A 14,279-nucleotide genomic window follows, 5' to 3' on the forward strand; every position below is an offset into this window, starting at 1 on the left:
CGACAGCTCTCAACTCTTTCTAAGAACAAATGTAAATGCTGTGAAGGTGTGTTTTGTGAATGGTATGGAGGCCTCTATTTATACTATTTATAGTACTTGGGAGGTATCAAGGATTGGAACGAAAATGGATTGGAAGCTAATCTACACAGATAATTCCAACATTAATTGAGAATAATCAAAACACAGATAATTAATTGAACAGATATAATTTGATCTATTTGTTCTACACATATAAAATTTTAATCTGTTATTCGTTTATCTGTTTGAGCCCCACAAGCTGGGCTGAGACAAGTTTCCGGGTTGGGCTGGAAGTCTGCTGGCCTGTGGGCCAAACAAGGAAAGACTTGGAATAGGCTTCAGGTTGAAGCCCATTGGTCTGTAGTCCAAAAAGAAAGGAAAGACCTGGATTGTGCCGGCCCATCACACACATGCACGAACCGAACCGGCCCGGCCGGATGGACAGCGGCGGGGCGTGTGGCCTTTTTTTTGCATAAAGTGGGCCAAACAAGGAAAGACTTGGAATAGGCTGAAGCCCATTGGTCTGTAGTCCAAAAAGAAAGAAAAGACCTGGATTGTGCCGGCCCATCACACACATGCACGAACCGAACCGGCCCTGCCGGATGGACGGCAGAGGGGTGTGTGGTCTTTTTTTTGCATAAAGTGCATTCTTTCCCTCCCATAAAAGCTTGGGTGCCCTTGGGCCTAAGCCATTAGTTCGACCCTCACTCCTATAAACAAGAGTTGGTTCACTTAATTCTCCAATGTGAGACTTTTATTCTTCCTCAAACTTAGTCATGCCCAAATGGCTTGCTTTGAAATAACATTTCATTCACTATATTCATGGCTTTAAACAAGTGAGTACACATAATTATTCTCCACATGAAACTCGATAGATTCATGTTTAGTTCCAACATATCCAATAATTGGATCTCAATTCAATTCAATTGGATCTCAACATAATTATTCCTTTACAGATGGTTGCTGTAAAGGAATGACTGGCTTAGCTGCAGGTGGGGGCCTTGTGCGAGATGTTAGAGGGAGATGGTTGATTGGGTTCACTATTAATATCGGGATTTGTAGTGCTGTTGAGGCTGAGCTTTGGGCAATATTAGAGGGTCTTTCTTTGGCATGGCAAAATGGATTTCGAAAAGTTTTTCTTGAGACAGATTCACTTGTTGTGGCCTCCTGGCTGCAGGATGGTTGTGTTCCAAATATTCCTATTTCTAATTTGATTTACAAGTGTTGTGATCTTCTGAAGAAAGATTGGGAGGTCAATATTTGTCATGTGTTTCGGGAGGGAAACAGATGTGCAGATCTGTTAGCAAATTTGGCTCTTCAGTATGATCGTGGAGTTTTGGTCCTTCATCAACCTCCTGTGGATATTATAGAGATGTTAAGAGAAGATGTTATTGGAGTATCTTGGCCTAGGCGTGTAGTCAGGAATGTTGAGTAGTTTGTTTGTTTGTTCTTGTGGGTATCCCCTCCTTGGTATCAAAAAAAAATTCTCATCCACCAAAACTTTTTTTTTCCTATAGTAACTAGAAAAAGAGAGAAATCAAGGAGGTCGAAACCCAAAGTGATGGCGTGGAGAGATGAGATCACCCTCCAACAACTCTTGAAGATCATGAAGGAAAACACATGGGAAGTGAGACCGAGTAGCGGCCCATTTGGCTAGGCGATCGGCCCAGGCATTGTTCAACCTGTTTATATCCACGCATTGCCATATTGCTATTTCCGAACCTTATAATTAGAGGACTAAGAGCATCTGCATCAGTTTCTCTTAACAGATTCCCTAAAATACAGACAAAATGTCACTTTCCCCTATTTTACAGATTCCATATCCAATCAACACTGCATCAGATTACCTATCATATTCTCTATTGCATTAAAATAATATTTATTTCTCTTTCCTTTATTTATTCTATTCATATAAACTACTTCTATTTAAAATAATAAATTAATTACATTTAAAACAATATATTAATTAAAATAATAAATTAATGTTATTAAAAATTAGAAAAAAAAATTGAGGAGAGAGAAAGAAGAGAGAGAAAAAGTGAGGAGAGAAAGAAAGGAGAGAGGAGAGAGTGAGGAGAGAGAAAGAAGAGAGAGAGAGAAAGGAGTCAAAATGTGAGGAGAGGAGAGAGAAAGAGATGAGAGAGAAAGAAGAGAGAGAAAGAAAGGAGTGAGGAGAGAGAGGAGGGAAAAAATGAGGAGAGAGGAGAGATGAGAAAATAAAGTAGTAAAAAATATTATTTTATGTTTAGGGAAGTGAATAGTGGTTCTCTAGATGTAGGGAACTACTGTTCATATTCTGTAAAATAGGGAACCTCTAGGTAATCTGATGCAGAGCTCTATTTTGACAAAATCTCTAAATTTTACAGACAGACTCATGTTTAGGTAATCTGATGTGGATGCTCTAATAAGTCACGCAAAAGCCTTTGAACCGTATTGGACCAGAATATATTGTTCTGTCCAGCCCATATGCATTTGACGATAGATAAGGACAAGTGGTGTTAGCTCTATGTGGCCCAATCAATTCACTGTGCAAAATTGATGGTTGTAATTATGCACCTCTACAGTGATCGAGTCAAAATGCAAGTTTAAAATGGCTTTTTGTAACATATAAAGTTTTAAGAACATTTCCTAATTATCTGAAAGGAAATAATTAGTTATTAAATACTATATCTTATGAAAATTTAAAAAGAGATAAAATAAAAACGTTACATGTTTTCTCATTTTTCTGTTAACATTTTAAATTTAACACCAAACACGCGTAAACATATTAAGAAACATTCTTTATAACAAGTTTTCCTAAACACTCGATTTTCCTTTTAAAAAACTCAACTGACTCGGCGGCGTGGCTCGCGCCTGCAATCTTCGTCAGGGATTACGGCATTGTGGGCCCACACATGTTTCGACGGCCCAATAAATGGCCATGTACACCGAACCAAGTACACGCGCTCGAAGCTCAAACACATCGTTCACGCTCTAATCTACGGTTTAGGCTCCCTCCGACGGTCGTATCGCTTCGTGGTTCGTGCAAAATGTGTTTACGCGCCTGAGATGACAACATAACAGATAAACGAAGCTTTTAATTGCTTAGAAATGGCTCCAGCTAAGTCAAGTGGGCCCCAGTAAAGCCTGGTTAAGTAAGGGCAAATGCAATGGTTGTTTATTTGTTGGGCCAACATTTTCGTTGACGCGGTCCCATCTCTATTACATAAAAAGTCAAGTCAAACACGTATTCTAAACAGCCACATCAGTAAAACACATATTCCAATACAACCAGATCAACAAAACACAAATTCCTATACAATTTCTCTTCTCACCCAATATGGAAGCCAACAACATTCCATTCCTCTTTATTATCCACAACAAAACTACACAAAAACATCAAATATCAATACATCCACATCAAATATCAATACATCCACATCAGCATAACACTTATCCCAATACAGCCAAATAAGCAAAACACATTTTACAATACAGCCACATCAGTAAAAGACAATATCTTTGTTAGCCCAATAACACTTTTCCATTGCATTTGCCCTTACATATTAGACAGGATCGATCCTGAGAGGTAAAACACTAAAACCGTAAAACTTTGTACTCTTTGTCCGATCCGTAATAAATCAGAATTGAATTTTGAAAATGAGTTAGATGTCCGAAATTCGAGTATAAATATAAAAATTTTATCCGGTTTTAAATCAAGTCAAATTCCAAACACAAATTTTTGCCACCCCTAAGAGCATTTACAGTGGTGTTCAGCCAATTTAACATTTCAAAACCGTTCTCTCTCTTCTGTTTTCTTCACAATTTTATTGTGTGAGTATGTCTCATAATATGCACTATTCATCAATTATATATACACTCAAAATACACCCATAATGGGTCCCACTCTTATCTCACTTTCTTTTCATCATATCTCTCTTATTTTTTATCACATATCTTTTCATTTTTTATCGCCTCTCTATTCACTATTTATCATTTAAGTTAAATTTTAAAGATGTAACATAAACTAATTTTTCACCCATTATGTGTATGTAGAGTTTAACTTATCAAGAAAGTATCATCTTAAATATTCATTGTGAATATCTAACACTTAATTTATCAAAAAATATCAATCTATATATATATAATGGAGGATCCAAAAGGCTTCTCCTTAGTGCCACGTTGATGCCTCTAAAAAAACCTACACAAAAAACAAAAGAAAAAATTAAATATATTAAATAACTTTAAGACCCACAAGCACATACAATTAATAATATACAAATAATTTTAAAATGATATTTAATAATACAACAAATAGTCATATCAATTATCACTTATTAATTGCATATAAAAACAAAAAGATAAAAGCTTAAATGAAACATATTCACAATATAAATTTAAAATAACACACAAAAACATATAATATCACAATAAAGTTCTAAGACATACTACAAAAACTTCATGGGAAAAATGAACATTTTCAACAAAATTCCTAACGATATGTCCCTACAAATCATGGAATTAGTTGTCGAACAACAACCAATGATGACGGAAAAGATCCAGTTTAGGATGCATTCTTAGGAGATTTCATAGAGGATGATCCCAATGATCCCGTATAAGATAATCCCTTAGTGGATGATCATACAAATGAAGAATTTAATCAAATGTGAGATACATATTACAACAAATTATATATTATATATGCTTATTGACATAGTATGAAAAATTGTGGCTTGCTGACATAAAAAGCAATAATAAATGAGATGTAAAAATTAGGAGATAAAGAATGTGCGCTATATTTTCTATAGAATTTATAATTTATGAGATGTTTTTAGTTATTTTACAACTTTGTTAAAAAAACCAACGCAAAAAATAATTGTTAAACTCTGAGCATATTTTTTCTTTATGCATCAAATTTTTCGCTCATTCTTAGAAAATTATTTATTAACATATTGAGAAAAATGTATTGTAGTTATTTGTTCATCTCATAATTATTTTCATTTTTTATAATTCAAGCTTTATTATTCATTATGGTAATAAAGTATTGAAAAATTATCAAAAATATTTATTTTTTAAATTAATTATGTGTCGCGCGAAGCGCGAGCATGCAACTAGTTATCTTAAATATTCTAAAATTATCCTATTTGGATGCTCGAAGGGGCGGTCGGAGGAAACGTGTAATTGAAGAGTGGTTAAGGCTGAGAGCAATCACTTTTTGAAAGCAACTTCACATTATTGCTCTTTATGAAAAAATCATTGCAATTACGAAAGAGTACTCGTATGGGCCCAAAATTATTGGCATCACACCAACCGTCAGATTAGGAAACAATGATGACATATTTTTGGAAATACGATCATATTGGACAGCTAGGATTTTGTTCTACATGATAAAACTCTGCATCCGGCTTATGCCAGCCGACATTAAAAACAGTGGGTGCCGAAAGAAGAACACAGTATAAACAACGGGAGGGTGGTCTCCTCCATCGGATTTTTGTTTGCTTAATCAGGGTTTCTTTCCATACCAATCGCACCTCTTTCTCTTAAGATCAGATTACAAATCGGTGAGTCGTAAATTCTCATTTTCCTAATTGATTTTCGATTGCTTGTTTTTCTGTCTGTTAATTTCGCTTTCCTCTGAATTCTGCAATCGAGAAATTACTGCTTGATCTTAATCTCGATTAGGTTTTTCTTTTTCTGGTTTGTTTGTTTTCATGGTTGAAGATTTTTACGAAGAATTTTAAATGATTAACGGCCGTAGGATTTGTTTTAAAAGAAAAAAACAGCAAGAAAACATCTGGATTGTTCTTATGGGGGTATTTCCGTCTCCAATTTGATTGTTTTTGGTAATTTGATTTAACAAAAAAGGTATAAACGAAATCAATATATAATCTTCTCGTTCGATTGTTTCTCTCCCAGATTTCCCAGGATAATCAGATTCTCAAATACGCAACAACCCAATCCCGAGAAACTTTCAAAACCCTAACCCTAGTTTATCTTTCTTTCTTTTTCCTCAATTTTATCAGAGAAGGCAAGCTAATCGAGGATGGGTTCGGAGCAGAACGAGGGTACAAGCTTTCCACCATCAGAACCAAAACTTTGCGTCAACGGCTGTGGCTTCTTCGGCAGTCCTTCCAACATGAATCTTTGCTCCAAGTGCTATCGCGATCTTCGTGCCGAGGAGGAACGGGAGGCTTCTGCTATAGCTGCTGTGGAGAAATCCTTTAGTTTCAAAGCGAAACAACCGGCTGAGGTTGATGCTATCCCCTTTGTGTCTGTTGAGCCGGCAGAACCTGTGCCTGTGCCGGCGGTGGTTTCTTCTAAATCTTCATCATCTGGTGGTGATCATGCCCCGTCCAAGGGGCCTACAAGGTGCGTTAGTTGCAACAAGAAGGTTGGACTGACGGGTTTCAAGTGCAAGTGTGGGAGTACTTACTGCGGGATGCATCGTTACCCTGAGCAGCACGAGTGCACCTTTGATTTCAAGACTTCTGGCCGCGATGCGATTGCAAAGGCAAATCCTTTGGTTAAGGCTGACAAAGTTGAGAGGTTCTGATCGAATCTGAATTTCTGGGTAAAATTTGGTATTTCTCAAGGATCTTGCTTTGTTGGTTTGAGTTTCTATCTGGTCAGTAGTAAGTGAGGCAAGAAGGGGTCTTTGGTGGTCTTTTGGTTCTGTTTTGTGGGGGTGGGTTAGTAGTGATCAATGTTGGGGGTGGATTGTGGAAGCGAAACGCTTAATTTTTAATTGCTGTGCGTTTTTAATGCCTTTGGCTTTCTTCTGCTTGATAAGAAGCTTCGCGATATTTATCTTTATCTTCTCGTCCTCTATTTGTATGTTCTCTGTTTCACTCGGTTTATGCAATTGTTATCATTATCTAGCTTCTCCCTGGTGGTTTTTTATTTGGATATATGTTTACTGTAGTATTTAATTTAACTGTAACTTTCAATCTTACATTTCTCTTATGGTTATGATTCATGTCTCTCGCCTTTTTTTTCCCCGACCATGGAGAGCTACATGGGTATACCTAACTACCTTTTTTTATCATTCTTAATTATCTTATTTACAGTCCTTTCTACCATTGCCTACGCTGTCATTGTTGGCTTGAAGATGTACGTGTTTGCTTCCAAGTTCATATTAATAGTCCTGTAGTTGGAAACCAATATCTGTTCATCTGTTAGTCGCAATGTTTTGCCTGGGCCTTTGCTGAAGAGTACTCTTTGCGAACTTTTCTTTATATAATGACGACTTGTTGTATTATGCAGGCGGCATAGACCCTGTCTAGTTTGATTTATTTTTTCTTGTGGTGACTAATTTGTTCTTGGTTTACAGTGAACTTGTTGAAACTCTTATGATTCTTTTCACACTAGATGACTAGAATGTGGCTCTGAATTTATTTTGAGATTTCATTCCAATGTCATCATTATCACGTTGCTTACCTTTTAGGTTAGCTCTAAAGCTAACCCGTTACCTTTATTTGGTGTGTGCTTACTGCTATTAGTTTTTATCTTGGTTCTTGCTGGTCCACCTAACCTTTATGCTAGTTTATTTATTTTGGAGAAGGAGGTGGTTGAGACGAAGAAGTTTGAACCATAATTCTTTCTAATCTCTTCCAGGCTTGCCACATGAGCTAGGAATAATCAGAGCCATCTGGTACTTTTATATTACTGCTGTGAACTTTATAGGACTTGCATTATTTGGAGGCGTCCTCTTGGTTCCCTGTCATAATAGAATTTCCCTTTCACTCAACAAAATATAAAAAGTAGTAGTTTGTGGGTATTTAACCAACTTTCATCAAGATTTCATTAATAATGAGTAGCACAGTTTTGTATTGTGCTTGTGTACCTTAAATATATTGAAGATCTGGATTGGTCTAGGGAGGGGAGTTGGAGCATATTCCCCAGTTGGTTTCCTAGATAATTGGTTTTTTTGGTGTCAAATTCTTGTCTTCCTCGGTGTGTTAAAGTTTGTCTTGAGTCCATTAGTGTGTGCTTTGGCAGCTTTGTAATTCTCTCTTTGTGCTTCCTTCCCCTTACCATATGCCTAATCCCAGAGTTTTTCGGTGCATTATCAGCTAAAACATGGACTTTCACTTGTCTCTGGTCTAGTCTTCCTTTACTTTTCTCCTGTTCATCCCTTTAGATTGCTCTTATATGGTTATATCGTTCGTGTGTTCAGCTAAAAAGGTTGGAATCTTGCCATTCGTCATGGGCGGCATTTGTTTGTAATGACTGTTTAATAACACTTCATTGTGCTTCTGGCCACCTTGTCGTGAACTGTTGTCGAGCCCGAGTTTTTTTTGACATTCGAGGCCTGAAGTTCTTTGGAACATGATATGTTGCAGTTTGAACTACTCCCAATTGTGCGCCTAGGAAAGTAGGTCGCTAATCTGTTATCATGCATTGAGTGCTTGTTACGAGTTTATTGTTTCAAGCCGGTGGTCATATTTTGCATTTGGTGAAATATATGTTTGCCTGCAATAAACGATGTTGAAAATGCCCCTTTTGAGGTATTTTCAGGACCACTCTTTTGAATCTGAACTGAACTGAGTGAACAAGGGAAAGAAAGTGATGGCAACTTGTAAGGCCTGCTGTGGTGGATTCTCTTCCGTTGAATCATGAATCAGACCATCCAGAGAAGGCGTGCCGTGTGGAGCACTCTCTCTCACACACGCATGCACAGCCCCGCTCACAGAGGAAAAAAAATAGTGCTATACGTTTTAGGCCACTGTTTAGAACTTGGACTTGTCTCATTTAGCGTGCGCTTTTGGATGTTTTCATAACTTATTGTAGCTAGTCTTGATTTTGTCTTTCCCTTGTGGGGTTGGGCCTGTGATTTGAAGGGGTGCCCACATGAGGTGTGCAGTGGTGTCTGTGGGGGTTAGGTTCTCATTCGACTAATTTGAAAATGGCGATTTCTTTGTGAACGATTTGATGGGGGTACTTGCATGCTCAGGAATGATCATAGGTTGTGTTAATATGTGCTCTTAAGATACTAGATAAAAATGAAAAATGTGTAAATTAGATAAGAGAATGTTCATCGCACGTGTTGTAGTGAATCCTCTTCCATTATCATATAGGGCGGAGGCATTCTTATAAATAGATAATAATATTAATAATAAAATAGTTGGCAAAAGCGTTTAACTCCCAATATATAAGAAAATGTTAGTAGAGTAGCTCTTTTTTATCATTGAAAAGTGATAATTATTGGGGGGAAAAAAAGTAATCGAGTCATCTCGAACCCATGATCACAGTAATATTCCTCACAATTGAGGTGATCTAATATACCTTAGTTTGCGATATGTCTACTGGGATAACATATCCACCGACTTTATATAATTCCTGTGTTTCTATTTTCCTTGATTCTTAATCCATAAATCTAAGATAACAAAATCTGGTGAATGTTCGTTTCATACAAGTAACTACCTTACCTCAATGCGCATCTGGTGGTGGTGTCATAAATCTAAACGCATGAAACAGAGAACACATAAAATTAGCAAAAAGGAATCCTTTTTTAAATCAAAAAAAAACAAATTCTAGCTTATATGCGTTTAACTAATCAAAACATATCAGAATCTTAAAATGTAGTCATCATTCGTGAATGGGTAGCTAACATTTCACTTCACTGTTAATTATTCTTTCCCATTCAGTACTTTTAACGTTAAGTGAGATATCAAGTGCATGAAATTTTGTTTAGTTCAATAAATAAACGAGACCCAAAAATGCATTCTTTGCATTCACACCAGTTAAACTCAATGTCAGGCCATTAACAGTGTAAAAGACAAAAGTTGTCGCAATAGAATAAGGAAATGAAGGAAAACAGAGTGAGAAATGCGTACTGTGTGATCATGGAAAGGAGAGTCTGGCAAAACACTAAAGTTGGCTCCAATGGCACACAAGACCTGGCCCCTTGCATTCTCATCGCGCACTATCAATCAACCACCACTTGGTGTCACTCCCTTTATTGGCGGTTACAAAAGCAATCTTTGCTCCTTGATAAACTAACACCCTCACGAAATCCATGCTCACAGATAATCTATCTAATCTTATCTCAAGAACCCAGAATCCCCATCTTCACTAAGAATATATATGTATAGAAGCAGGCACCGATGACCAACCCATATTGCTACAGAACAATGTCTGTAGAATCAAAACTAGAAGAGAACCCAATTGACAAGACCTCATCACAACCCTCTCCATCTTCATCTCTCACCCAAAAATGGCCACCCAACTTCATGAACACTATTATTTGGGAGTTGAAAAAGCAAAGAGGAATAGCTCTTCCACTGGTGGCAATGAATTTGTTCTGTTTTGGCAAGACAGCCATCACAACAGCATTTCTAGGCCGGCTTGGAGAGCTCCAATTAGCTGGTGGCACTCTTGGGTTCACTTTTGCTAATGTCACAGGTTTCTCAGTCCTGAGCGGGCTATGTGGTGCCATGGAACCAATATGTGGTCAAGCTTATGGGGCTAAGAATATTAAACTCCTTCACAAGACACTTCTCATGGCAACTTCTTTACTTCTGCTGGTAACAATACCCATATCCTTCTTGTGGCTCAATGTTGACAAAATTCTTATTCATTTTGGACAACAAAAGGACATAGCAATGGTTGCAAAGAATTACCTTTTCTATCTTCTCCCTCATTTGGTTGTGACTTCATTGCTTTGTCCTCTCAAAGCCTACCTGAGCTCACAAAGTGTAACAATTCCTACAATGTTCAGCTCAGCTGTTGCATTAGCTCTTCACATACCCATCAACCTCATGCTTGCAAAAGCCAAGGGTCTTGAGGGAGTAGCAATGGCAGTGTGGATGAGTGATCTTGCAGTTGTAGTTCTTCTAGGCTTACATGTGGTGATGACAGAAATCAGTAAGGAGGGGAAGTGGAAGGAAGGAGGATGGTGGGATCAAGGTACTTGTGACTGGTTCAGATTGCTAAAGCTTTGTGGACCATGTTGCTTCACCACCTGCCTTGAATGGTGGTGCTTTGAGATCTTGGTCTTGCTCAGTGGGCGGCTACCTAATGCAAAACAAGCAGTAGGAGTATTAGCAATTGTGCTGAACTTCGACTACTTGCTCTACTCTGTCATGCTATCACTTGCCACATGTGTTTCTACCCGCGTGTCAAATGAACTAGGTGCTAATCAAGCAATCCTTGCTTACAAGTCAGCATATGTATCTCTGGCAATGAGCATTCTTTCAGGTTGCATTGGTGGATTGGTGATGGTTGGAGCAAGAGCTGTTTGGGGCCCTTTGTTTAGCCACGATGAGGGGATTATAAGAGGTGTAAAGAAGATGATGTTGCTAATGGCTTTGGTAGAAGTGGTGAACTTTCCATTGGCAGTTTGTGGAGGAATTCTACGGGGAACGGCAAGGCCATGGGTGGGTGTGTATGCAAGCATCGGTGGGTTTTACCTAGTGGCCTTGCCATTGGGCATGGTTTTGGCCTTTAAGGTCGCTCTTCGCCTTGGTGGTTTGTTGATAGGCTTCTTGGTAGGGATGGTCTTATGCTTGATGTTGTTGCTAGTGTTTGTTACGAGGATTGCCTGGGAAAAGGAAGCAGGCAATGCACAGATACTTGCCTGCAGAGAACAGCAGACTATTAGAGATGGAAATCACCATCGTACAGAAACAATTGACGACAACAAAGTATCAGAATAACCTCAGACCATTTGCTCTTCCCAGAAAATATCTACATATTAAATCAAGATAAAAGTGCATGTAAACCTCAAAGGAATGATTTTAAGAAAGAACCCTCTTAAAACATATTGACGCTACTAACTAAAGGTAGGCGTCAACTTGTTTTTCAGGTCCTTTGGCCATTCAAAAGGATTGCTTCCTTTTTCATCTACCAGTACATATAAAAATTCCAAATATCATCAGTAATACGGAAGCCAGTTGTCTCATGAGTAGCCAAAGTCGTCAAACCATTACCAATCAACAGGTTAAATGTGCCAATAAAACAAAGTTATTTTATACGGCATAATGGACAAACCTTTGAATGATGTAAAATTACTACAACTTGTCAGATATTCAAGCAGAAATCATCTTCCATAAATGCAGTAGAGTATGACCAAAAACACTTACAATACAGAAACGTGTATAGCATTGATATGATATAATTAGTGCTACCATGACAATACATCTAGAAATGGTCTATGGACTTCAAACACTCAACAAATAGCCATTAGAAATCGCAGCTCAAATATAATATACAAAAGAAAGAAAGTCTTTTCCGATATGAAAAACCACTAAGAGCATCCGCAGCAGTTTTCCTTAACAGATTCCTTAAAATACAAACAAAATGCCCTTATTCCTTATTTTGCAGATTCCCTAACAAAACAACACTGCATCAGATTACCTATCATATTCTCTATTTTATTAAAATAACAATTAATTCTCTCTCTTTTATTATTTTATTCATACAAAATAAAACTCCCACTCTCAACTTTCTCTCTCTCGGTAGCCATGGATGCCACTGCAAGTTTCTTCTACCCACAACAGTTGCGTCGTTTACCTCTTCCATCATTATCCTCTAAGTCCTCAATTCTATTTAAATCCATTTCACTCCGATCCAAACTCGAAACAGTTTTAGCTAAATCCAAATTCGACCCGTTAAAATCTGGTTTCAATCATTTACAACCCACTATTATCATTGTGTTTATGCAAACTTGCAATCAAATCATTCATCTCAGTATTCATTTTTAAGTTGGATAAAATTTTCACGGAATCGACATCTCTGTTTGACAAAATCTCAGTCGGAGGATGTACCTACAACATCAGATCCCTCATCCTCTTCTTCTTCCTTGAAAAATTGACAACGACTAAGCTCCATTCCCAGATCTCTAAGTCGCACAGTTAGTGGGTACGAGAAAGTGAAGCGGAATCGCCCGTCTTCTTTCTACCCTTGTCGAGTTGCTTCCAAGCTTCCTTGCTCACTGGCGCATGTATTCACAATGGATGAGAGAGAATAGAGAGGATAAAAGGAGAGAGATGAAAAGCTATTTCGTGGGCCAACGGAGAGAGAATATGTGATACATATTATTATTATATTCTTAAGTAATGCTATAGTGGTTCTCTAGATGTAGGGAACCACTGTAGAAATCTGTAGTAAATTTTTAAAATAGGGGAAGTTTAGGTAATCTGATGTAGAGGTGTTTTTGGTCTAGTTCTCTATATTTATTCCCTATTTTACAGACAGACTAATATTTAGGTAATCTGATGTGGATGCTCTAATACATGATACTATACCACGAATTTAGAATATCGATACCATACCACGAATTTAACAATCTCTACATAAATGTGGGGGTGTTGGTGGGGGGACTGAGCTATATTTGGGAGGAAAACCATCGCAAAATTAGAGAGTAACATGGAACTTCAATGTCGTTGACAACATACGAGTAAACATCATCATCAACTAAGCCTTAATCCCAACTGTTTGATTAAGCACCCAGTTTAAGGAAACCTAATGTCCTTCTCGCTTTGTGATGATGTCCCCTATAATGTACAATTGCACATTCTAGCTGGCTTAATATCTAACTTCATAGACTATAAAATAAAATGGAGATATGTTGATCGTAACTCAATCAACTAAACTGACCATGTTTTCATTATGCTGGTGGACAATAATTTCCCCTCCCAAGTCCTGATTAAGCATTCGACAAAGGAATAAACATCTCTACCACAAACAATATCCACTGATCTTAAAAGATAGCAAACCTTATAACTAGAATGACGTCAGACATATAACTAGATCTCTCCTATGAACCTGAGTGAAAAGGTCAGATGACACTCAATTTATTGGTCCTTGACAACAGCAACTGATTTGCAGAAGCTGATCCAGAGTTAAAAAGGGCATCCAAGCAGCTAGCTTAAGCACATCATCAAACTGTGCAATAGAGCTTCATCTGAAACCTTTGTTTATAAAATTCAGAGTCATAGACAACAGATTACATGTCTATACATCACATGTCTATACATCACATAAACGACAGCATGGACATCAATCTCCTCTAAACCCAACACATAAAGCAAAAAATAAATAGAAAACACCCACATCCAAACACAAAGTTACGAAAAACTCACTTGGGAACTTTCTCAGCTGAATCCACGCTCTCTAGTTTCCTGCAAATCAAAATTAAATTAGAATTCAATTCTTCGAAAATAAACAAAAAAAGAAGCAACGGAGTGAGAATTACGTTGTTGGGATGCTGCAAAGGACATTCGCAGCGAAACGACAGTGTTTTGGCTGGCGGGTTTGGGGAGAGAGACGGTGAATGCCTT

General features: G+C 37.6%; 2 protein-coding genes across 2 annotated transcripts; both read left to right on the plus strand.

The window, feature by feature from the left end:
* The first annotated feature begins 5,400 nt into the window (after positions 1-5,400).
* Positions 5,401-6,875, plus strand: LOC120015872 (zinc finger A20 and AN1 domain-containing stress-associated protein 1-like). The gene is made up of 2 exons (XM_038868363.1): positions 5,401-5,558; positions 6,021-6,875. The coding sequence occupies exon 2, from the start codon at positions 6,041-6,043 to the stop codon at positions 6,548-6,550; it is 510 nt and encodes a 169-aa protein (XP_038724291.1). The 5' UTR covers positions 5,401-5,558; positions 6,021-6,040; the 3' UTR covers positions 6,551-6,875.
* A 2,659-nt stretch (positions 6,876-9,534) lies between these two features.
* On the plus strand, positions 9,535-12,242 carry LOC120015912 (protein DETOXIFICATION 56-like). The gene has a single exon (XM_038868413.1). It carries the CDS (start codon positions 10,104-10,106, stop codon positions 11,652-11,654), a length of 1,551 nt encoding a protein of 516 aa, XP_038724341.1. The 5' UTR covers positions 9,535-10,103; the 3' UTR covers positions 11,655-12,242.
* Positions 12,243-14,279: the final 2,037 nt, after the last annotated feature.

The sequence above is a fragment of the Tripterygium wilfordii genome, chromosome 15, assembly GCF_013401445.1.
Source record: "Tripterygium wilfordii isolate XIE 37 chromosome 15, ASM1340144v1, whole genome shotgun sequence".
NCBI lineage: Eukaryota > Viridiplantae > Streptophyta > Magnoliopsida > Celastrales > Celastraceae > Tripterygium > Tripterygium wilfordii.